Source organism: Westerdykella ornata (genome assembly GCF_010094085.1).
Source record: "Westerdykella ornata strain CBS 379.55 unplaced genomic scaffold EI97scaffold_2, whole genome shotgun sequence".
Taxonomy (NCBI): domain Eukaryota; kingdom Fungi; phylum Ascomycota; class Dothideomycetes; order Pleosporales; family Sporormiaceae; genus Westerdykella; species Westerdykella ornata.
This window is the reverse complement of record NW_022986852.1, coordinates 519,094-542,767: the sequence shown is the minus strand read 5'-3', so window position 1 is coordinate 542,767 and position 23,674 is coordinate 519,094. Positions and strand designations below refer to the sequence as shown.

Sequence of the window (23,674 nt, the reverse complement as noted above, 5' to 3'; positions counted from 1 at the left end):
TCTCCTCCATCGCAGAAATCCGCGGGGCCCGTGCGCAAGGGTCTGTACTGTGGTAAACATTGCGAAAAAAATTCCATGGGATGCGGTCAATCGATGACTACGCTAAGCCCGTTGCGAGCAAGCTTGCGAGGGGGCGAGGCTAGCGTCGAAGCTTGCGATTGGCGAGGCCCCGTTCCCGCAGGCCTGTGGGTCCTCGTAGCTTGGCCAAGGCTCGCAAGCTTCTCCCCCAGCTGTGCCCCGGCCGCCCAGGGCCCCATTAAAAAAAAATACTGGACCTGCATTCCGCCGCCTCCCGAGCCATTGCCGGTGTACACAGTAAGTATTACACCGTACTGTACACAGGACGATACGCAATACCCCTCCCCTCCTCCATCCGCCCATTCTTCTTCCTCTCCTCCGATCCCTTCCTATCTACCGCCTCTCCAAACTGCCATCCTTCTCCTCCCCTTCTCCGCCTCTCATCCTTTCTTTACTTTCCCTCTCTCCCTTCTCTCAAGCATTCAATTGCACCCCTCCTTCCTCCCCTCAACAGACGGGAACCTGGAAGCTGTCCAAACCATCATCCGAGCCCCCTCAATTGCTCATCTCCTCTGCCTCTCTCCTCTCCCCTCTCCTTCGTCACCAACGCCAGCTCGGAGCGACGGTGTACTCTACACAACTGGGTCCTGGGTGACAACTCGATCCGACTTCTCCAACTCTGTGCTGGTAGATTAGCTTCTACCCAGCTCCAAGAGTCCTTAGGCAGTGTTTTGCTTCTTCAGCGTACGTCCTCCCTCCTTCGTTCCTTCCTTCCTTCCTTCCTTCCTTACTTCCTTCGCTCCTTCCGCCTACATCAATCCCCCCACTCCAATCCACTTTTCGGCTCTCCGAACCTCTCAAAACATTAAACCCCCCCCCCCCCCCCCCAAACACTCGCTCACACGCCCTTTGCCAGCTTCCACCATCCCCGAGTTCCGCCTCTCCCCCCCGCCGCTCCTCGCCCACAATGTACCCCTCCGGTCCCCAAACGGGCGTCTCGACGCCGCGCACCCAGGCCTCGCCGCGACCCCTCACCCTCTCCCACGGCTCGCTCGAGTACACGCTCCTTGTCCCAACCGCCCAGCACTTCCATGCCCAGCAGTTGCGCGACGCCTTCAAGGCCACCCTTCCCGAACCCACCGACGAGCTCGCACAGGACGATGAGCCCTCTTCCGTCCCCGAGTTGGTCGCCCGCTACCTCGGTTTCGTTGCCGCTCAGATCGACGAGAGCGACGACCCGGAAATCCTAGAGTCAATCCTCAACACCGTCCTCAACGAGTTTGAGCGTGCCTTCCTCGGCGGAAACGACGTCCACGCCTTGGTTGCCTCGCTCCCCGGCATCACCCAAAAGAAGCTCCTCACCGTCTCGTCATACTATACCGCCCGTTCGGCCACAGACCGCCCCATCAAGGGCCATGAATCCGCTCTGCTGCGCGAGGCCGCCGAGGGAAACGCCCGCATCTACGCCGTCCTGGGTGGCCAGGGCAATATCGAGGAGTATTTCGACGAGCTTCGCGAGATCTACACCACCTATCCCTCCATGGTCGGCGATTTCGTGCGTGAAGCCGCCAAGCTGCTGCTCGCTCTCGCCCGCGACCCCCGCGCGGAGAAGATGTATCCCAAGGGCCTCGATGTCATGCGCTGGCTGAACAACAAGGAGTCGCAACCAGATACCCCTTATCTGGTTTCCGCCCCCGTCAGTCTGCCCCTGATCGGCTTGACCCAATTGTCACATTACGTCGTCACCTGCAGGGCCTTGGGCTGCACGCCAGGTCAATTCCGGTCGAGACTGACCGGCGTGACCGGTCATTCGCAAGGTGTCGTCACGGCTGCCGCCATTGCCGCCGGCAAGGACTGGGACACGTTTGCGCTGGCGGCCAAGAATGCCATCACCATACTCTTCTGGATCGGGACCCGGAGCCAGCAAGCCTATCCCCGCACCTCGCTGGCCCCGAATACGCTGCAGGACTCGGTGAACCATGACGAGGGCGAACCTACGCCCATGTTGTCCATTCGGGACCTGTCCAGGAAGGCGGTTCAGGACCATGTCGACGCAACCAACGCCCACCTCCCCGAGCACCAGCGAATCTCCATCTCCCTCGTCAACAGTGCCCGGAATTTTGTCGTCACGGGTCCTCCCAACTCCCTCCACGGCCTCAACCTGCGTCTGCGCAAGGTCAAGGCCGACACGAGCCTCAACCAGGCCAGGATCCCGTTCAGTGAGCGCAAGGCCCGCTTCGTGAATCGCTTCTTGCCCATCACCGCGCCTTTCCATAGCCCATACCTGGCCGAGGCGACCAAGCAGCTCGAGGATGACCTGACAGATGTCGTGATCCCCGGGAGCAGCCTTGGGATCCCCATGTACGACACCAGCACCGGCAAGGACGTCCGCGAAGAGGCCCCGGACAACATTGTGCCCAACCTCGTCCGCATGATCACCACGGATCCGGTGGACTGGGAGAAGGCGACCGTTTTCCCCAGAGCGACGCACATTCTCGACTTTGGACCTGGAGGCATCTCCGGCCTGGGCGTCTTGACCAACCGCAACAAGGAAGGTACAGGCGTCCGTGTCATTCTGGCTGGCACCATTGACGGGTCCAACCCCGAGGTGGGCTACAAGCCCGAGCTATTTGACAGAGATGCAGAGCACGCTGTCCGCTATGCTCAGAACTGGCTCGACGAGTATCGCCCGCGCCTCGTGAAGACGTCAACGGGCCAGACTTTCGTCGACACCAAGATGAGCAGGATGCTTGGTCTTCCGCCAGTCATGGTCGCCGGTATGACGCCCACCACCGTCCCGTGGGACTTCGTTGCGGCCACCATGAATGCCGGTTACGTCATCGAACTCGCCGGCGGTGGTTACTTCGATGAGCGGATGATGGTTGCGGCGATTGAGAAGATCGAAGCCGCGATCCCCGCTGGTCGTGGAATCACGGTGAACCTCATCTACGTCAATCCGGTTGCCATGCAGTGGCAGATTCCTATGATCAAGAAGCTTCGAGACAGAGGCATCCCCATCGAGGGTCTGACCATCGGTGCGGGTGTGCCATCCATTGATGTGGCGAACGAGTACATTCGCACGCTGGGAATCAAGCGCATCGCTTTCAAACCCGGCTCCGTGGAGGCGATTCAGGCGACGGTCAACATTGCCAAGGCCAATCCCGGCTTTCCCGTTGTGTTGCAGTGGACTGGTGGCCGTGGCGGTGGCCATCATTCCTTCGAAGACTTCCACCAGCCTATCCTCCAGATGTACAGCCGTGTTCGCAAATGCGAGAATCTCGTCCTCGTCGCAGGGTCCGGATTCGGCGGCGCCGAGGACACCTACCCTTACCTCACCGGAGAATGGTCCACACGCTTCGGCTATCCTCCTATGCCATTTGACGGCTGCATGTTCGGTAGCCGTATGATGACCGCCAAAGAGGCCCATACGGCAAAGAAGGCGAAGGAGGCCATTGTCAACGCGCCCGGCGTGGGAGATGAGGAGTGGGAGAAGACGTACAAGGGACCTGCGGGCGGCGTCGTCACCGTCATGTCCGAGATGGGCGAGCCCATTCATAAGCTGGCCACGCGTGGCGTCCTGTTCTGGAAAGAAATGGACGACAAGATCTTCAGCCTTTCCAAACCCAAGATGGTCGAACAATTGAAGAAGAAGAGGAATTACATCATCGAAAGGCTCAACAAGGACTTCCAGAAGGTCTGGTTCGGGCGCAACAAGAAGGGCGAGTCCGTGGATCTCGAGGACATGACGTACACTGAAGTTGTCGAACGTATGGTGGAGCTGATGTACGTCAGACACCAGTCGCGCTGGATCGACGTGAGCTTGATGCGCTTGACTGGCGATTTCATCCGTCGCGTCGAGGAACGCTTCAGCAAAGAGGATCGACCCTCCGTCATTCAGAGTTTTCAGGAGCTCCTGGACCCGTACGCTGTCATCGCCAAGATCTCGGAAGCGTACCCGGAGGCGTCGCAGCAGCTGATAAGCGCCCAAGATGTCCAGCATTTCCTCATGTTGTGCCAACGCCGTACTCAGAAGCCCGTTCCGTTCATTCCTGTGCTCGACGAGAATTTCCCCGTATATTTCAAGAAGGATTCGCTCTGGCAGTCCGAGGACCTGGACGCAGTTGTTGACCAAGACGTTGGACGGACATGTATCCTGCAAGGCCCCATGGCGGTGAAGTACTCGACAAAGGTGGATGAGCCGATTAAAGAGATCCTCGACGGCATTCACCAAAAGCACATCCAGTATCTTCTGCGCGATGTTTACGGCGGTGATGAGTCGAAGATACCTTGTATTGAGTACTTTGGAGGGAAGCCAATAGGTACGCCCGAGGCCGTGGATGTGGACGGCCTCGATGTCTTGGAGAAAGAGAATCGAGTCATGTACCGCCTTTCCCACGATCCCAAGTCTGTCCTGCCGGATGTGCAGTCATGGCTGCAACTCCTTGCTGGCAAGACGTATTCATGGAGGCATGCCTTCTTCACTGCGGACATCTTCGTCCAGGGAAAACGATTCCAGACCAACCCGACGCAGAGAATATTTGCCCCCACGCATGGCATGACGGTTGAAATCACGTATCCCAATGAACCAGCCAAGTCCGTCATCACGCTCATGGAGCCCAATCATGGCAAGTTGGTCAAGACCATTGAGGTCAGCATTTCCAAGGGTAACGAAATCCAACTCAATCTGTGTGAGGGACGGACCGCCTCGGGAGTGCCTGATGCGCTCCCTCTCAAGTTCCAGTACCGTCCCGATGTCGGCTACGCCCCAATCCATGAAATCATGGAGGGCCGCAATGATAGAATCAAGGAATTCTATTACAGGATCTGGTTCGGTGACGAGGCTTGTCCCTTCGATACTCCCTTGACTTCTCGGTTCGACGGTGGCCGTGCCACCGTCACCAGCGAGGCCATCAACGACTTTGTCCACGCAGTCGGCAACACCGGCGAGGATTTCGTGGATCGCCCCGAAAAGGAAGTGCTTGCGCCAATGGACTTCGCCATCGTGGCGGGTTGGAAAGCTATCACCAAGCCCATCTTCCCTCGGGCCATTGACGGCGATCTGCTCAAGCTCGTTCATCTTTCCAATGGCTTCCGCATGCTACCCGGCGCCAAACCGCTCAGGAAGGGAGATGTACTGGATACCACCGCTCGCATCAACGCGGTTCTCAACCAGGACTCCGGTAAGATGGTGGAGGTGTGTGGGACCCTTACGCGGGACGGCCTGCCAGTCATGGAAGTCACTAGCCAGTTCCTGTATCGTGGTGCGTACAGCGACTTTGAGAATACCTTTCAGCGCAAGATCGAGACGCCCATGCAGCTCCATCTTGCAACCAAGAAGGATGTCGCCATCCTCAGCTCCAAGGAATGGTTCAATCTGGAAGAGCCAGGATTTTCGCTCTTGAACGAGACGTTGACCTTCAAGTTGCAGAGCTTGGTAAGATACAAATCCAAGACGGTCTTCAGCAGTGTCGAGACCATTGGTCAAGTCCTGCTGGAGCTTCCAACCAAGGAGATCATCCAGATTGCCTCCGTCCACTACGTGGCTGGCGAGTCGCACGGGAACCCCGTTCTGGACTATCTGCAGCGCAACGGCTATGCCCTTGATCAGCCGGTCCATTTCGAGAACCCGATTCCTTTGCACCACAAGACACCGCTCACACTGAAGGCTCCAGCATCAAATGAAACCTACGCTCGCGTATCCGGAGACTATAACCCCATCCATGTCTCGCGCGTCTTCTCACAGTATGCAAACCTGCCTGGCACAATCACCCATGGCATGTACACTAGCGCTGCAGTGCGTAGCTTCGTGGAAACCTGGGCTGCGGACAACAATACTGGTCGCGTTCGCAGCTACCACGTCAATCTCGTCGGGATGGTACTGCCAGACAATCTGCTTGACATCAACCTCCAGCATGTAGGAATGGTCTCCGGCCGCAAGATTATCAAGATCGAGGTGATCAACAAGGACACGGAGGAGAAGGTCCTTGTAGGTGAGGCTGAGGTCGAGCAGCCGACCACGTCGTACGTGTTTACCGGCCAAGGTTCGCAAGAGCAGGGTATGGGTATGGATCTGTACAACAGCAGCCCCGTTGCGAAGGAAGTGTGGGACCGTGCTGATAAGCACTTCATGGATAACTACGGTGCGCATTCTTCCTGTGGTGGATGCGCGAATGCAAGCTAACATTGGATAGGTTTCGCCATTACAAACATCGTGAAGAACAATCCCAAGGAACTCACCATCCACTTCGGAGGTCCCCGTGGCAAGGCGATTCGTCAGAACTACATGTCCATGACGTTCGAGACGGTCAACGCAAATGGCGAGACCAAGACGGAGAGGATCTTCAAGGATATTGACGAGGACACGCCGTCGTACACGTACCGCGCACCCAATGGCCTGCTATCGGCTACGCAATTCACCCAACCAGCGCTCACACTCATGGAGAAGGCTTCTTTTGAGGATATGCGCGCGAAGGGCCTCGTCCAACGCGATAGCAGTTTTGCTGGACACTCGCTGGGCGAGTATTCCGCGCTGGCCGCGCTGGCAGAAGTCATGCCCATCGAGAGTTTGGTTTCCGTGGTGTTCTACCGTGGCTTGACCATGCAGGTCGCTGTGGAGCGTGACGAGGCTGGCAGGTCTAATTACTCCATGGTGGCGGTTAACCCGAGCCGGGTGCACAAGACATTCAGTGAGGAAGCGCTGAAGTACGTGGTCGGCATTGTCGCGGAGCAGACAAAATGGCTCCTCGAGATTGTCAACTACAACGTCGCCCACATGCAATATGTCGCAGCCGGGGATCTGCGAGCATTGGACTGTCTGATCAACGTCCTCAGCTTCATCCACAAGGAGAAGATCGACATCCAGGCGCTCCAGCAGACGTTATCCCTGGAACAAGTCAAGACACACCTTGTAGAGATCATTCGGGGCGCCGCGGAGAGAACCGAAGCCAAACCCAAGCCCCTCGAACTCCAGCCTGGAGTCGGGACCGTCCCTCTCAAGGGCATCGACGTCCCCTTCCACAGCACGTTCTTGCGTTCCGGTGTGAAACCATTCCGAAGCTTCCTGCTCAAGAAGATTCTCAAGACATCCATTGATCCCTCCAAGCTGGTCGGCAAATACATTCCCAACGTGACGGCCAAGCCGTTTGAACTCACCAAGGAATACTTTGAAGACGTGTACCGGCTAACCAATTCTCCAAGGCTCGCGAAGATCATTGCAAATTGGGACAGCTATGAGGATAAGGAGAAGGTGAAGCAGGCTGCATGAGATCGTCGGCGTCACGGACGGGTGTTGCGTTTGTTAGATGGACATTGTTACTGGAAATACTCCTTCAACGTAGGGACGGTTCTAGACGGATGTTGCCCTTTTCTGTTTTCAATGTAATAAGATAGTTTGTAATAGCCACCTTTGCTAAGGATCAAGATGGCACACAATCTTCCCGCGGTCGCCTCTCCTCCTGGTGGAGGAGCTCCATTGCGTGTTTGAAACACATCCACCGCCATTGTAGATCAAACAGTTTGACCATGCTCTATGATAATAAATGAAAACACAGCCCCAGATAGCGTGGACATTTTTGGCACCCCGCCCCAGCTGCAGGCACCCAAGCTTCACCTTGCCAAGTAGGTTGTTGGTGAGGCTCCAAATCGACGCGACGCCACAGTCGCAAGCCACAGACAGATCTATAGATCCCCGAAACCCCACAACTTTTGTTTACAGGGCAACGAGCTGCCACACGTTTGGCTCCCTCCCCCACAGGCGCCGCAACGGCCTTCCCCTCTCTCTTCCTGCCTCCGCCCATCGATTCTGAGTGGCAGAAATGGCCCGTGGATCCATTACGCCCATGGACTTTGAGTGGGACAACAGAACCGGGCCAATTGACAGCCACTCTCCATTGATCACTGCTGCCAGCGCTGCCAAAAAGCGTACGTGCCCTTCAGATGTCCTTTCCGACGCCCCTCTGGTCCACCGAGAGTAAGGCGGCAGCTAATGTTCAGGCCGACAGGTCCACACTCCGTACTCGACTCGTCCTCCAAAAGCGCTTTCCACACCCCGAACCGACCACAGCTGCGCGAGCCCCATTCGGAACACTTCTTGTTTTCGCAGCAGAAGCCATTGACGGCAGTGCCAGCGCATCTGCAGAACAGCCCTTGGGAGCCGCGTACACCCTCGAATACCTTTGACTTCAGTTCAGGCGGAGAAACGCCAAATACGCCTGCACAGGAGAGCGAGTGCGCGACACCGGACACACAGATAGCGGAGAGGATGGGCCGTTTGATGAGCGGAGAGGAGCTGAGCACAAGTCCCAAGAAGAATCGGCGTGACAGCTGGATGGCTCTCAAATCCGTGTTTTCGTCCAGCTCCAGCCCTGCAAAGGAGACCCGGAAACCGTACAGTACCAAAGCCGAACATCGGGTGATGAAGCGTCGCTCCAAGAACCGAAAAAGCAACTTGCGGGACGGCTATGAATCGGACAACACGCAGCTAGGTATACACACCGGTAACCACCAGAACACAGAGAGACCTGGCTACGCGCGCCAGGCCGGCGACCTCCTCTCCTGGGTTGAGGCTCACCCGCAGCTGCCATCGGTGTTATCGACCTGGTTTCAACTCATAGTGAACGCCCTTCTCGGCCTAACGGTTCTCTACATCATCTATATATTTTACTCTGGTGTTCAAGCAGACATAGGTATCGAGGCGAAGAAGCATGAAGCTGAAGCCATGCGGGAGATTTCCGTCTGCCACAAGTCATACCGCGAGAATCGCTGCGATCCCGACACACGAGTCCCCGCCATGGAGTCTGCTTGTGGAGCTTGGGAAGTGTGCATGAGTCGCGACCCAAAAGCAATCGCCCGAGCCAGCGTTTCTGCGAAAACTTTCGCCCAGATATTCAATGCATTTGTCCAGGAATTCAGCTACAAGAGCATGGTAGGCCTAGTCTTCTTCTTCCCCCTTTTGTACCTTTCCATCATCTTACCCCTGGAGCGAAATCGTCGTTTAAACTGTCAACATCGTCACGATGATTCATCACGTCATCCTCCTGCGAGTCCTGGGTCAGGCTTCTGGTTCCAGAAGGCGGTAGACGGACAAAAGTGGCGGATTGAGCAGCACGAGCAGCAGAAGGAGCGGAAGGGGCACAAGTGTGACTTGCCATTGCTGCGGCAAGAGTAGCGTATCTCTTCCTATAACTGTGGCTTGACGAACCCCTTGAGCACCATGGACTCGTACAACATTTCCCAATATGGCTGACCATTCCTCGTCTAGATCTTCTGCGCCATTCTCATCTTTGGCGGCTTCAACTTGTCCAACTGGGCTTTTGGCGTGCTACGTGCGAAACATCAACAGCAATATCATCCCACCCACACACAACCCGATTTCTTTGGGCCACCAGCGACCCCTCAGCGCCAACCAAGTGGCGGTTTTCTCGAACCCCAGAGCTTTTACACGCATCACACGCCGTTTCACACACCATATTCCACAAACTTGGCGGCTAAGAGCTTACCTGCGGTGCCATCGATACCGGATAGCTCCAATGGGCTGGTGGATGGAGAAAGAGAACCTGGGAAAGAGAAGGTGAAGAGCAGGAGCCCGGTGAAGAGAAGACTGTTTGGGTGAAACACCTATTGAGCATATTTTGGCAGGCGTTATGTGGGTTTCCTTTTCACGCGCAGGGCTAGGGTGTTTGCGCATGTACACTTTGAGGGTTTGTAGGCTGAAATCGGCCGGTTTGGATGGTTGAATGATGGCATGACTTATTCGTCTCTCACTTTCTGGGACCTCCTATCAGTATACTTGTGCACGTGAAGCCTTATGGAAACAAAACTGCGGGTCGAGTGTGGACGTAATACGGGGAAGGGTCCGATTCCGGTTCCCCCATCTTTTGTAAGCGACACAACATAACCTGCACGGAGTGAATTACAACTAGTTGTGCAAAGGAAAGACGACCTCAAATCATCTAAATCAATGCAGAATGTGGTCATTGTCCGTTCGAAACCAAAACCACTCGAATGGTTCTGGTCCGCCAAGTCGATCCGCTCACGCTACCCCTGTCGCTGGGAACAAGCCCACTTTGGTTCCATTCTTTGAGCAGCACGTCAAGGTCAAGCTCTCCTGCCAGACGCCACCATTTGGATCCCTACTTTCCAACCTTTCAAACTCCTGGACCAAGCGCACCGTCACGAAGCTTGCCTCGGTCAAAGCATATTGCTGTCCCAAGCAGATGCGGGGGCCGCCATTGAAGGGCAGATACTCCCATCCGGGTCGCAACTTCTCCCAACGCTCGGGACGATACTCATTGGCGTCAGGGCCATAGATGTCGGTCCGGCGGTGCATGGCATAAGGACTGTATGCTACTACAGTGCCGCGAGGCACAAAGAGTGGAGACTGACCATCTTTGCCGCCGCCGCAGGGCAGGACGGTATCGCGGATGGCGTAACGCGAGTTTCCGGGCACAACAGGGTGAATACGTAGGGCTTGATGACAGGGTCAGCATCTGGTACTCCGTAGGGATGAGGCAGATGATCAAGTTCGGCGACATTTGTGCGTGATTCGGCGATATTGGTTGACGACAAGGGGGAGAGAGAGAGAGCACAGACTTACACTCGTTCAAGCACCACTTTACATATTTCAACCCCCTCAGCTCCTCATACGTCGGCATGCGGCCTTGCAACACGGCCACCTCTTCCCTCATCTTCTGCCAGATATCCGGCCTCTTGGCAACCTCGAAGAACATGTTGCTCAGCAAGCTCGCTGTGGTGTCTCTACCAGCAAGCAAGATATTGATGAGCTCATCGCGGATCCGTTTCTTGTCTTGCGTCTGCTTGGCCAATTCGTGGATGAAGACATAACGCTCCTCCTTGTGCTTCTTGGGCTCCCCTGCGGCGGCGGCGCTCTCAGCATCCTGCTGCTGACGCCAGCGCACCGCATCATCGACCCACTTGTCCACATAGGCATGGCAGATGCGGATGGCTTCCTCGCCATCCCTGGTGTTGCCGAAGAAGCGGTACAGAGGCCCAAAGCGAAGACGCGTCAAGACGTCGGCCTGGGCGTAGTTGAAGGCTTTGGCGAAAATGGCGTCCTCATTCGCCTCCTCGTTTTGGCCAAACATGCGCAGGCTGTTCGTCGAATGGTTGAAGAGGAATTCCGTCGCCGTATCAATGGTCATGCGGAAGAAGAGATCCTGCAGGTCCACCGGGGATCCGTCCTTGGGTATGTGCTTGAGCAGCAACTTGAAATGCCGCTCGAAGCTGTCCAAGTCGGCGACCTGGTCGCGCGCAAAATTGGGCCGGAGCAGGTGACGCGAGTTGGCCCACCTCATGCCATCCGAGTTGAAGATGCCTTCGCCGAGCAGGGGCGTCAGGGCCGTGTACCGCGCCCCAAAACTGTAGTCCTTGAACTTGAGACTCAGGATGGTCTTGACGTTCTCTGGCTCAATGGTCACGATCAAAGGCATGGTTACCATGCGCGAATGGAACGTATTTGACCGGAAGTTCTGAAAGCGCTGCTGGTTGCCTTCCAGTATGGTACACTCACGGCTCCTCCTGAGTTGGTCGCGCAGCACATCGATGCCTAGGAAAGGGTCCTTGTTGTACACATGCGGACATGGTTCGCAGCCGTTCTCCTTGATGATGCGCCGCCGTGCGAGATAAAGGGAGAGTTGACGGACGAGGGCGAATCCTACGACGACGGCAGCGGCGAGGTACAAGACCATGATTCGGTCTTTAGAGGCTGTGGCCAGCAAAGAGGGGTTTGGGTGTCCATTGGAAGGGGGTGGATGGGGGTTCTTGTTGATAGGAACAGTCATGATCGGAGGGATGATGCGCTGGTCCTGGACTCTGCCGGGGGGGCTGTTCGGAGATGCCGAGCCAAGGAGACTGGGATAGGAGGATAGGAGGAGATCGAGTTGCCACGAGTTGACGGTTCGTTTAAGGTTCACCGCAGGGTTATTGCTGGTGATGCTGATGCCCTTGGTTGAACAAGAGCGAGAGCGTCAGGCTTGTTGAAGATCCAGCAGTCGCTGACACCGCCCGTATAAGTGTGGGTGAAACTGCGCCTCCACGTCGCGATCGATAGATACTGTATGGTCGGAGAAACCCGCTCCCAAGACTCCCTGATGAACGTTGGCGAGCCAAAGCGATATTTATTGCGAGATATGCACTCTCGGCGGAAAGGGAGGGTCAACAAGCTGTCTCTGGCAGATAGATTTCGTCCGTTGGGTTGGGGAAAAGAAGGTCAAGGTTCTTATAAACGCGGGCAGAGCCGTTCGAAGCACATGTGCTGTCGTACACAAGTACCAGGGCGTTGCGCGGGCCAATTTTCCACCGCGTCGGCGGCCGTCGTCATCAAGAGGTGGGGATACTATATCTACATATACTCGGTACCTAGGTATGCATCATTATTATTTCAATGGCAGCTGGCGCATGATCGCATTTGCTCTTCAGCCGAGGCACCCAATTGTCGCAGAAGGCCATTGGCTGGAGAGGCGCGGCTGCTGTACCGTGTCGCGCGTCTGACCTCAGCACTCCCAGAAGAGCAGGCAACTCGGACGCAAAGAAGGGGCTGTGAAGTGTGGGGATGATACCTATTATGGACCTGTACGCGCAACTCGGCCGACAACACCCATCATCACTCTTGAGAGACGAATCGCAATCTCATCAGAGATGCGCCGGTGGAAAGAGCAACGGCTGGATGTTACCCCGGTTCAAGGTGATATCGGCTGGATTGTTTGCAGGAGATGACTACTGAAGGTACTTAGTACTACCCTACATTAAGCCAGGCCTGCTGCGTTTCTCTACCCTATCCCAGAATGCGGATGCATTGTGAGGTGCGAATATGGGGTCTGGCCGAAGGGTCACAACTCGTTGTTGGGAGACTGGCTGTCACATCGGCACGGAGTTCGTCGATATTAGGGAAGACGTCCGCCCATCGAGGAGCAGAGTCTGTCAGGTCTCCGCCACCCTCATTTCGGTCGCTGTCTGGAGAGAGTGAAACGTATGGGACACAACCACTTGAACGGGGTACGTGCATGTATAATAAGGCCACCCCAGGAAGACGTCACTTCCCAAGGGTTGTCATTGGTTGTTTTGGAGACTGCCAAATGCGGTTGGCGTAAGTAATCACTCTTATCAGTAGCATACAACGTGCGGACTATCTCCATTGCTCTCTTGGACTAACTCGCAGCTAACCCGGTGGGAAGCATCTTGGCTTATTGCGGGGGAAGCACATTTCAAGTCGGTCATTGGTTTTTCCTTTACACCGATGTATTTCCCTAAATAGGGTTAATAAGCCGCCGCGTTTTCGCAGCAGTACTTGTGATAATAGCAAGGGATATTGTGTTTGGGGGTGATTGGGAAATTCCCCGAGCAACCCTACAAACCTTTTCTCAACAAACCGCGATCCTCCCCAATGACCAGCTACGTACAAGTATACCCTTACGCTAACCACAAATTCTAAATTCTGGCGACTAAAAGGAGGCTAGCGCCCTCACCCAACCTTGAACCCTGGAAACGCCAACACGTGAGATACCTCGGACACAGGATTCTCAACAAATCAATGATGTATATACGGAGTACCGCTACATTTGATATTTCGCTCGTAATGCCTTCTCTGAGAGTTCCCCACGGGAATCCGGCACTGGGGTGTGCGCAACTCTGTACTACCTAGGCAAATACCGAGTTGGAAAATAGCCTTCCCTTGTGCCTTTCGGAAGCTAAGCGACTCCACGACTCACAGTGGCCGCTTCCACCTCGCGTGAACAGCTACAGACGGGGAGGACCGCAGCGCACCACCCATATCCAATGCTGCTCCCCGGGTGACATGCACAGTGGAGGGAAGAGAAAAAAAAGAGGGAAAAAGAACACAAGAAGACCGCCAAGCGGGTCTGCACTCCCTCACTATCCTCCATCCACTCAGAGGGGCACGTGTACCGAAGCCTCCAGGGCTGCGGACCCGACCCCTCAGGAACATAACACAGGTTATATACACAGTAGAACCCATGCTGCCTGGAACGACAGACAATCCATCCTTGTGTGGACCTAAGCACAACCTCTTCACAGATGCTTTGCTTTAAACGTCTTTGCTTCATCGCTCTTCTCCGCCTAGGGGCCGTTGCTAGTGAATCACTAGACAATCCCAGTACGTCAATCGGACGGTGTGCAATGGCAACGTCTATGTATACGAGCAGTTAGCCGGTTGGGGTCTGTTCGCTTCCGATGCTCGCGACCGGTTTGGAGATACAATTGGAGGCATCGGCAGTGCAATAGCCCTCGAGGGCAAATCGTGGAAGAGGAAGAAGGACAAGGGAGAAGCTTATGAAGGCATTCTCTACGGTCTACCAGACCGGGGCTGGAACACTCAGGGTATTCCTTTTCCGAGAAGAAAGGGTAGTTCACGGACGACTGACGTGGACTCCAATCAGGCACTCAAAATACGCAATCCCGCATACACAAGTTCAGGATAAGCCTTGAAATTGTCGAGTCGTCTCTGGCAAATCCAGCCAAGGCCAACGTCCAACTGAAATGTCTAGATACAATCCTCCTCACTGGCCCTGATGGAACCCCAATGACTGGTGCGTCACATGGAGGCACCTTAACTCTTCAATGATTGACAACAGTAGGACTGGATGCGGACGTGACAGGGTACTTTTCCTACAAAGGGTTTCCAGATCTGCCCGTCGCCACCTTCACCGGAGATGGGTTCGGCAACGATGGACCTGGTGGCAGCCGAATCTCGCTTGATGCTGAAGGTCTCGTGCTGGGCAAGGATGGCACGTTCTGGATCAGTGACGAATATGGTACGGTGAGGATACTGGCAACAAAGAACGCACGCTTACGCAGTCCTTAGGACCATATATATATCAGTTTGATCGTCGTGGTAAAATGATCAAGGCTATCAAACCCCCCGATGCCTTGCTACCTCTCAGGAATAGTTCCGTCAGGTGAGTAGAGGAACGGGTCCATGTTGTCATTTCGGTGCCTGACGGTGCTCAACAGCTTCAATGCCGCGTCTCCGCCCATATACAACCCGGGTATCAAAACGGTCCCGGAGGCGCCCGAAACGGGCCGCGCCAACAATCAAGGCCTGGAAGCCCTCACCAGTAGCCCAGGCGGCGAGTTCCTCTATGCTTTGCTCCAGAGTGCTGCCATGCAGGACGGCGGCGACAAGTCTTCCACCCGTCGCAATACCCGTTTGCTCAGGTACCGGACCTCAGCCAAAAAGATCGAATACGATGCCGAGTATGTCGTGCAACTCCCGCTTACGCCTAGCGGCAAGGTTGCGGGGCAGTCAGAGATCCATTTCATAAGCCAATCCCAACTCCTCGTCCTTGCCAGAGATAGTGGTGCAGGTCATGGTCAAAAGGAATCGGAGTCGAAGTACCGCAATGCCGACATCATCGATATTTCAGGCGCCACGAACATCAAGGGCAAGGAATATGACTCGTTTGACGGTGCCGTTGCCAGTCGGAATGGCGAGCTGAAGCCTGAGATCAAACCAGATTGTACTGCCCGTGGATCTCGTACAACAACAACGAAGAGCTGGGTCGCTTCGGTGCTCACAACGGCGGAGCCCAGGACGCCGGATTGCTCAACGAGAAATGGGAAAGTTTTGCGCTAGCTCCTGTGGCTGAGGAGTTCCAAACGAAAGGAGAGGGGAGACAGTATTACCTAATTTCCTTCTCGGACAATGATTTCATCACACAGAACGGTCTGTCCATCTCCTCCTTCTGGCGCTGCGCTCTCGCTAACAAGACTGGTGCAGGCTACATCAACAATGGACAGCAGCGATATTCTGACGAGTCGGGTTTCAATTCGGACACGCAAGTGTTGGTTTTCAAAGTCCGTCTGCCTCGCGACGCGGATCCCCTGTTATAAGGTCGAACAAATACAACACTGCCACCTAAATGCCAGGTCGATTCATCAAACGGAATCTTGTCATCATGCCTCGATGCTGACAATAAGATGTCTTCCGAATCTAGGACCTTGTGCTGGTTAGTGGGGATAGGGATATGCCTATAGTGATAATTCTCAACGGGGTTTTTGTGCGAGGGAATGGAAACAAGCATGTACTGTACGGTGAATGTGTATTGTTTCTGGCTCCCGAGGAGACAGGTAGCGACCGGATCTAGGTATACACAGAGGGCGGCGAACGTTGTATTATTTATCAAGGTCGGCAGCTGTCGGGCACGGGAAAACTCCGGTCTTGGCGGAGCCATCCACAGCTCTGTAGATGAGTGACCCTTCGAGCCGCGTGCCGAGGCAAATTCAATGACCACTTTCTTTGTCGTCGTCAGTCGCGTCGACACTGCCGCATCGCCTGTTTCCGTGTTTTCATTTTGGGGAGAACACACAGGACGAGAGACGACAGACTTGCCGTCATTGCGTGACCCTCATCTCGACGACCCCGGTAGCCATCATGGTTCGAGACGACCTCGTCGCCTCTGCTGTAAGTGCCTTGCTGGTTCACCGGCCCACCATAGCTGAATGCCGGACAGGTTTCTTGTATGGTTTTGCCCGCCGCTGCCGTAACGTGCAAGCATACTCACCCTGTTCGCAGTCCTCCAGGATCCGTCAGTTGCCGGTGCGCCTCTGGAAAAACGGATCGCCTTCCTACAGTCGAAGAACCTCACCCAGGAGGAGATCGATGTAGCGCTCGCTCGCGCATCGGATGATACAAGTCATTCTGCCTCTCCCTCACCCCAGGCGTCTGCGCCTTCCAGCTATGCATACAGACAACCTCACTCCCCGCCGCAATATGGCGCATATTCCTCTGCGGGATACTGGCAGCCGGCGCCGCCTCCAGAGTATGGGAATGCTTGGTGCTCCTGTCTTTGCAGTTGGCTAATTGCTACTAGGCCGCCGAAGCGTGACTGGCGCGACTACTTTATTATGGCTACAGTAATGGGCGGAGTGGGTTACGGTCTCTATTTTACCGCAAAGCGCTATATCATGCCTCTGATCTCTCCCCCAACCCCTCCTCAGCTGGAGCAGGATAAGGCATCAATTGACGAGTCCTTCAAACGCGCATTCGATCTTTTGGAACAACTCAACTCAGATACAGCCGCGCTCAAGGCCTCTGAGGAGGCGAGAACAAATCGCTTAGATGCCGCCCTTGGAGAAGTGGAGAGTGTGCTCGGCACATTGAAGGAGTCAAGCCGGCGACAAGGGGATGACAACCGAAGGATCGAAGACGATGTGCGAGGTTTGAGAGACTTGATTCCCAAAGCTCTTGACGCACAAAAAGAGGCAACGGACACTCGGTTGAAAGAGCTGTCCGCCGAGCTGAAGAGTCTCAAGACACTGGTTGGTAACAGAATGGGTTCCGGGACACCTCGCCCCGCCAGCACAACCCCGTCCTACTATGGGTTGGGCCAAAGCCAGCCAACCCAATCCCACACCACCACCACGCCTTCTGCCAACGGCATCGCCGCAGCGCACAGTCCTGCTCCTCAGCAAGTCCCTGGGGAAGCGTCGATCGAGCGGCCAACCGTTCCAGCCGCGAGCGAAAGCCAGATCAGCGGCAGCACTGCCTTCCCATCAACTCCAGCCGATGCTCCAGAAAAGCCACAAACGCCCACCCCATACAGCCGGCTAGCGAACGGTCGTGCAGCGATCCCTGCTTGGCAGATGGCTGCAGCGAAGAAGAATGACGAGAGTAGGAAGGACACGAGTGAGAGTGGAGCAGCTGCTGATGCCAGCGCGCCCTCATCCTAAAGGTCGAGGGGAGCTATGTTTATCACAATTGTTGACATGATAGCGACTCAATTCTGTACTGTAACCTTTTCGGTATGGGCTATGTCTCTGCGCTTGAACCGGATAGGCATGTGTTGTATCTAACACTCAGGCGGACACCGGAATGTTAACCACGCGGTTGACGGGACAAAGTGTTCTACTGCGGTGGTCCGACCAAATTTTCATCCATTTGTCCACCAAGTGGGTAAAATGGATCTTGCACTTTATTTCCATGCAGTTGTGACCTCCCTTTTCAATAGATCGCCTTGATGGATGCTGACGGAATACGGCATAAGGAGAGATCCAACACGTATCATGATACCTAGGGTACATCTACTCACGCACAAACCCTCAAGCACCATGTCCATCCGCTCATCCTTTTCCACCAACCTCAACTAACCCCTCCGGACGGGTCTCATTCCCTTTATCTATGGAGGCTATCAGCTGCCTCCCCATCAGCCGACTGAGCTCCACCGCATAGTCTCTTCTACGCACTCTAGCCTCGCGGTCTGCGTCGTCCTCGGTTCCGGTGCCGTGTCTCATGGGGTCCGCCGAAACAACAGACTGCAACAAGGGTGCTGAAGCTTCGTCCTTCGCATCTGTCTCGTCCGGAGATTTTGGTGTGTGCTGAGAGGATATCCGCTCAGAATCAAGCCCGGATGTAGGAACGGACGGGCCTGGGTACGATTGTGCAACGGCCATTTCAATCGCTGCGATGTACGCAGCTTGGTACGTCGTTTGCCCTCTCTGGACCAGTCCTCCGAAAGAGCGTGACGGAAGAGCCTGAGAGTTTCAAAGCTTTTCAGGTGTAGACGCCACTAGTATGGTGATTGAATCGACAAACACCGGGCTACGGGGTGAAGAAAAGAAGGCAGACGGTGCTATATCACCCACGTCCAAAAAATGCCCAATCAAAAAGTATGCTGGGAGAGAACAGTCAATGGAGTTTGCATATTATAGTCACACCAGCACCGCTCTCTTATACTGTGTACATGTGATTTATCCAGCCTTCCCCTGGACGTGGAGTTCCACTGAAGGATGGGACCCAGACGTCATTTGGTTCAACGGACCTCGACGCTTTAGCCACCTTGCGCCGGATTCCCACATGCATGTCCATCGACTACTGTTCCGGGTGTGCGCCAAGTACCGATAGCCCATAAGGGTACCAAATCGGGAAGGTGAGGATACAAATCGGCGAAATCATGCGGGACGGGATAGAGCATCGGCGTGCAGTGGCGTTGTGAGTAGCGCGGGGAAACGAAGCTCAGGTAGCTCGTTCAGTAGCTAATGATAATGGGTAGCGGGGCATGATGTAAGGGCAGCACAGCATCGCGATCTGCTAGCGGTAGCATCACCACAACTCGGGATATCCCATCCCGTAAAATTATTGCTGCTCACCAGACTGGTGATTACTGTGGTTGATACCGGGGATAAGTTACCGCACGTCTGTATATCTAGACCTACCTATCTAGGTTCCTACGCTGAAAGGTGTCTTCCTTCTGGTCGACAGGTACCCTAAACCGGGTAGCTTATGCTGGGTTAGAATAACCCTCCTAGGAGTGGGCGCATCAAATGTTGAGATATTGGACGCCTCCGAACAGAGCCATACTCCTGAGTACCTGGGTGGTATTATGTATGATACCTACTGCTTTCCAGCAGGGCTTCTGATCTGTGACCGTTCAAGGACTCTGGTACAAATGGCAATGACCAACGAAGCAGTAGGTTTTGTTGAATATAGATTCTTGTTCTATTCTGCCATGGAAAGTGAACCTCATTCTTCACAAGTTCTGACCCGCTTGCATAGCAGTGACGGGCTGCGATGGAATCAAAGATAAGGTTGACGCTGGGGTCATCACTTTCTCGTGGCCATGTTACAGAGTATTTTCGAATCTGATGGCATGTGGCAATGCGTCGGCAAGCATCCAGCTTAATCGACGAACTGCGTCTCTCATGTATAAGACACTCGAGAAGCAGAAAGCCCGACAATAGGACGTTACCCGAACGAATACGTCGCCCTGCGATACGCGCAGCATGGCACTCGCACAGCTCTCTTCGGTCCACTCGTCACTTATCACACGGCCAGGTCTTCTACCCGGAGCAGGCCATCCCCCATGCCGGCGACCGCCCAAGTCCCAAATTTGATGTTCGGATTCCATGCTAGGGCAGTTATACAAGTTGGCTCCTCGAATGTTGTAATGGACTTCATATAATCCTTCGTCGGCGGTTTAGGCGCTTCTTTTATCGTTTGCAGCGCCGTCTTTTGGACCTGGTAGCCCTCGGTTATGCGAGCAAGCGGATGTGAGAGGGCATCTCGAGGTACATTGGATTGGTGATGATGTTCAGCGTCGGAGGTGACCGCCGTCTTGCCGTTGTTCAGTTTCAGAGGCAGCTTCTCACAAGCGCGCCTCCATTCGTGAGCAAACCAGATTTGTTGCCACGGAATCTCTTTGTAATAGAGGACCCTTGGAAGGGGATTACTAGCGTAGACTTTCCCATCAGCACAGCCAATCAATACGCCTGGATGCAACAGACTCGACGCGCAGCATACCACCTGTGCTTCGGTCTTCATGCTGAGAATGTTTGAATAATATCTCCGTATAGAGTTGCTGCGGAACAGCACTATCTCGTCTGATGTCATGAATGATTGACTGTGTTCGTGCCAGGCTTGTGTGATACCGAATATTCGGTCCCGATTCGTGGTAACCGTCTCCTTCGCAGGGTCACGAAGGTCGATGAGTCGGGACTGGCCGTCTGCAACGTTGACCGAGACAAAGGTGGACCGGGATGGATAGCCCGATTTGAGCGTCAGGATCGTAGTCTCTGCTACTTGCTTGTGAAACCAGGGCCTGGGGCTGCTATATTTGCCTTCGCGGGGGGAACCATGCGTAAACGTGTCGGCCCGAGTCAAAGACCATACCGCTAATGTACCTGCCGCTGTACCAACTGCAAGGGATGTCGCCGAAAGCCAGTGTATGCAAGTGGGCACGGTGTCTGGGAACTGAACTTCAACAGCTGCTCTGATATACCGGATATATTGTGGCTCGGACACAGTAGCTGCAGTTCTTGGATAAGACACTTCAAGTATCCTCACCTTGCCATCAGACCATCGACCGGCAAGAAGACCGAGATGAATCCGCCCTTGGTCTACGGTGTCGGAGAAATCCGCGGGCCCAAGAGGACACCACTTCAGTTCCTTCGGGGCGCCCCAATCTGTGCAGAGCATGACTTCTAGGCGCGGTGGCTTATCCGAGTCGGGTATTCCCAGTGAGGTAGCAGGGAATGCCCATATCGAAATCGAGGCAGGGAACCCCGCGGTCGGACTAAACGTCGGAGCCTGTAGGTTCTCAAGCAGACTGTTTGGGTTGTTCTCCTCTGGATGTTGCTCAATGGCGACAGCCAGATATTGAACGGTACCTTCCCCATGAGGTGCCCATTGTGCGTCTTGTATCTTGGAGCCGAGGTTGATAATCCACCCTCTACGGCCATCGTGGCCAAACGGGTCTGCAGAACTCAAAGAAGAGCCCTTTGGTAGCTGACGAAACTTGGGGTCTGTGATGGGTCCCATCAATAAGTTTAAAGAGTCATCCCCAGGATATTGCACGTAGGGGTGGGCTTGCTCTTTGGTCAGAATGCTGGATTTCTGGCCTTGTTGAAACCCTCTTGAGCCCTGGGTCAAGTACCATTTCCGCATTTTCTGGACCTCCTTCTGCCTGGTCCTGTCGGTCACATAGAAAGACTTCCTCAGAAAGCGTTTCCGGCTTGGTAGAGCATGCTGCTCCAACCAGTGATCCCTGGTCAACGTGACGGGCTCGAGATCGCTCGGTTCCGGGCCAAACAGATCTCTGATGCGAATCTCCAACCCACCACCTCTTGCTCCTTTCCCCCAGTCATCAAGGCCACGAGCACGCAACCGGTGTTCCGAATCGTCTGCCTTCTTCTTGGGGGGTTCTCTGCGGCGTTTCTTTGGTGTGGCCTTTTTCGCCACCATACCGGCTGCGAGGGCGGTTCTGATCACTCCCTTTGGTTGCTTACGCTTCCTCCGGCGCGAGGTCTCAGTTTCCCTTTCGAAGGCTGCATCGTCCATTTCAACGCTGGACTCGGCACCTTGATCAATAGCTTCTGACATGAAACCTGCACCCTGCCCATCGTCATCGTCATCGTCATCGTCATCGGCATCGTCATCGGCATCGTCTTGACCTTCGGAAGCGAATGCGTCGCTCTCAGTATCGTCGGCTTCTCCATGAATGTGCTGATTCTCTGACAAAGATTGGTCTTCATCGTAGTCAGTCTCCAAAGGCGGATAACTCTCCTCGGTGTGGTAACTCTTGGCGGATCTGTGGCGCATCGGACGCTGGGCCCTTGCTGGATGTTCACCATTCAGCATCCTAACTCTGAACACGTACAACCCAGATCGATGATCCAGGCAAGCGGCTCTTACCCTGGCGTGCCATAGCGGATGCAACTGTGCTTACGGTCTGTAGGGCGGGCCTTTAGAACACGTGACGACCGTGCCGGTCTATGAGTTGACCGTTCGCAAGCGCGTTGAACATGGAGCTTGACGCGCATGGACAAGTAGATGGCTGGAGGTGAAAAGTTCAAAATGTGGTCCGAGCGCCGTCACCCGCGTTATTCGAGGAACGGAAGGCGCAGATGCTGTCATGGCATCATCTGGAGGTGGCGGTGCCCTTGCGGGTTTTGTGCGTACCACAGTAGAGTAGACTAGGTACTGTATTGGTATGCAAGGCTTTTTGAAAAGTGCAGTCTGGTGCGCTTTTATTGCGCCGACAAAAAAGTGGTATATATATATGTATGTATAGGATTCTTTGCAATCAAGGTATTGGCCTCGGCCTCAAGACTCAGAGCCTCGTACGCTCTTACCCGCTCTGCACACGACTTCACACGACTTCACTCGCACTTGGGTCCATCAAAAAATCCCAGCTGCAGCGAAAGGGATCGGAAGATGATTACCGCCACTGCCACTTCCCTCCTGCGCAGGCCATTATGGAGCCGACGTATCTTGGCCAGGGCAATTGCTCCAGGCGGTCCAATCCGCATGTGCAGGCAGGGTTCTCTCGGTTCTCATCGAAGGCCAAAATCTAGCATGGAGAAGACAACAGCTTCCTCTTGCAGCAAGGCCGCAACTTCGTCTTCTCCAACCAAGTCGCAGTTCTGGACGTCGGGTCCAACTTGGAGACGAGCAGCACTGAATACTCTCCGATGCCTGGCTGGCTGCACCGTTGGCGACTTTTCGGCCATGTGGTACCTCCAAGCATTCCACCCAGCGATTGGAATGGAGGCAATCATGGTCATCTCAAGTACATCATCCTACTTAACCCTCTGAGTCGCCCGTGGCCATCTTCGCTGACCTGACCCAGTGGCTGCCGGCATATCCTCGTCCATGCTGTTAGAAACAGCTCTACTACGATTCGGCCGCGACCGCCTTCCTTGGGTGGCCGCTGCCAAAACAGCAGGGGGAATGAGCATCATCTCCATGGTGACCATGGAGCTAGCTGAAAATACTGTCGATTATCATCTAACCGGAGGACTCGTTCAGTTTGATTCTCCAGCATTCTGGGCCGCTGCTGTGCTTTCGGTATCTACTGGATTCATCGCCCCTCTGCCATACAACTATCTACGTCTGAGAAAATATAGCAAAGCCTGCCATTAAACAGACTATTAGCGAAGTAGAATAGGCTGCAGGAGGCACTATCTATCAAGTGTGTAAGAAATCTATATAATGTGACGGCTCAAGGCTCCGCTCGGCTGAACCACTTGATTGTGTGGTTGCCTTGATCAGTCACATGGCTCAAGTCACATGACTGTTCCTTTCACCATCCCATCTTTTCTGTACTGGCCTTCTGCTAAGCTAACTGCTCACTTAATGAGCGCACTCAGTGTATATAAATCGCACGGTGGAAGCAACCCTTTGCTCTCC

At 54.7% G+C, this 23,674-nt stretch overlaps 8 protein-coding genes across 8 annotated transcripts; 6 read left to right on the top strand and 2 right to left on the bottom strand.

Moving 5' to 3' along the window:
* Positions 1-985: 985 nt before the first annotated feature.
* EI97DRAFT_369324 (beta subunit of fatty acid synthase) lies at positions 986-7,282 on the top strand (the record flags this gene model as incomplete). The annotated part of the gene is made up of 2 exons (XM_033795182.1): positions 986-6,158; positions 6,210-7,282. 2 exons carry the CDS (start codon positions 986-988, stop codon positions 7,280-7,282), a joined length of 6,246 nt encoding a protein of 2,081 aa, XP_033657584.1.
* A 720-nt stretch (positions 7,283-8,002) lies between these two features.
* Positions 8,003-9,264, top strand: EI97DRAFT_410967 (uncharacterized protein; the record flags this gene model as incomplete). The annotated part of the gene is made up of 1 exon (XM_033796713.1): positions 8,003-9,264. One exon carries the CDS (start codon positions 8,003-8,005, stop codon positions 9,182-9,184), a length of 1,182 nt encoding a protein of 393 aa, XP_033657583.1. The 3' UTR covers positions 9,185-9,264.
* Positions 9,265-10,048: 784 nt separating this feature from the next.
* On the bottom strand, positions 10,049-11,723 carry EI97DRAFT_447661 (cytochrome P450; the record flags this gene model as incomplete). The annotated part of the gene is made up of 2 exons (XM_033800109.1): positions 10,049-10,485; positions 10,613-11,723. The coding sequence occupies 2 exons, from the start codon at positions 11,721-11,723 to the stop codon at positions 10,049-10,051; spliced, it is 1,548 nt and encodes a 515-aa protein (XP_033657582.1).
* A 231-nt stretch (positions 11,724-11,954) lies between these two features.
* Positions 11,955-12,805, top strand: EI97DRAFT_108506 (uncharacterized protein). Its single transcript, XM_033792954.1, has 2 exons — positions 11,955-12,718; positions 12,768-12,805. The coding sequence occupies exon 1, from the start codon at positions 12,093-12,095 to the stop codon at positions 12,588-12,590; it is 498 nt and encodes a 165-aa protein (XP_033657581.1). The 5' UTR covers positions 11,955-12,092; the 3' UTR covers positions 12,591-12,718; positions 12,768-12,805.
* Positions 12,806-14,067: 1,262 nt separating this feature from the next.
* On the top strand, positions 14,068-15,882 carry EI97DRAFT_454971 (uncharacterized protein; the record flags this gene model as incomplete). The annotated part of the gene is made up of 7 exons (XM_033800596.1): positions 14,068-14,146; positions 14,200-14,370; positions 14,430-14,579; positions 14,628-14,804; positions 14,855-14,948; positions 15,004-15,527; positions 15,578-15,882. 7 exons carry the CDS (start codon positions 14,068-14,070, stop codon positions 15,880-15,882), a joined length of 1,500 nt encoding a protein of 499 aa, XP_033657580.1.
* Positions 15,883-16,279: 397 nt separating this feature from the next.
* On the top strand, positions 16,280-17,964 carry EI97DRAFT_429801 (microbody biogenesis protein peroxin 14). The gene is made up of 4 exons (XM_033797528.1): positions 16,280-16,453; positions 16,503-16,509; positions 16,565-16,811; positions 16,863-17,964. Exons 1-4 carry the CDS (start codon positions 16,424-16,426, stop codon positions 17,719-17,721), a joined length of 1,143 nt encoding a protein of 380 aa, XP_033657579.1. The 5' UTR covers positions 16,280-16,423; the 3' UTR covers positions 17,722-17,964.
* A 1,511-nt stretch (positions 17,965-19,475) lies between these two features.
* On the bottom strand, positions 19,476-22,260 carry EI97DRAFT_429800 (uncharacterized protein). The gene is made up of 2 exons (XM_033797527.1): positions 22,178-22,260; positions 19,476-22,101 (listed from the first exon to the last, which is right to left on the bottom strand). Exons 1-2 carry the CDS (start codon positions 22,188-22,190, stop codon positions 19,811-19,813), a joined length of 2,304 nt encoding a protein of 767 aa, XP_033657578.1. The 5' UTR covers positions 22,191-22,260; the 3' UTR covers positions 19,476-19,810.
* A 532-nt stretch (positions 22,261-22,792) lies between these two features.
* Positions 22,793-23,407, top strand: EI97DRAFT_369102 (uncharacterized protein; the record flags this gene model as incomplete). Its single annotated transcript, XM_033795169.1, has 2 exons — positions 22,793-23,054; positions 23,115-23,407. The coding sequence occupies 2 exons, from the start codon at positions 22,793-22,795 to the stop codon at positions 23,405-23,407; spliced, it is 555 nt and encodes a 184-aa protein (XP_033657577.1).
* Positions 23,408-23,674: the final 267 nt, after the last annotated feature.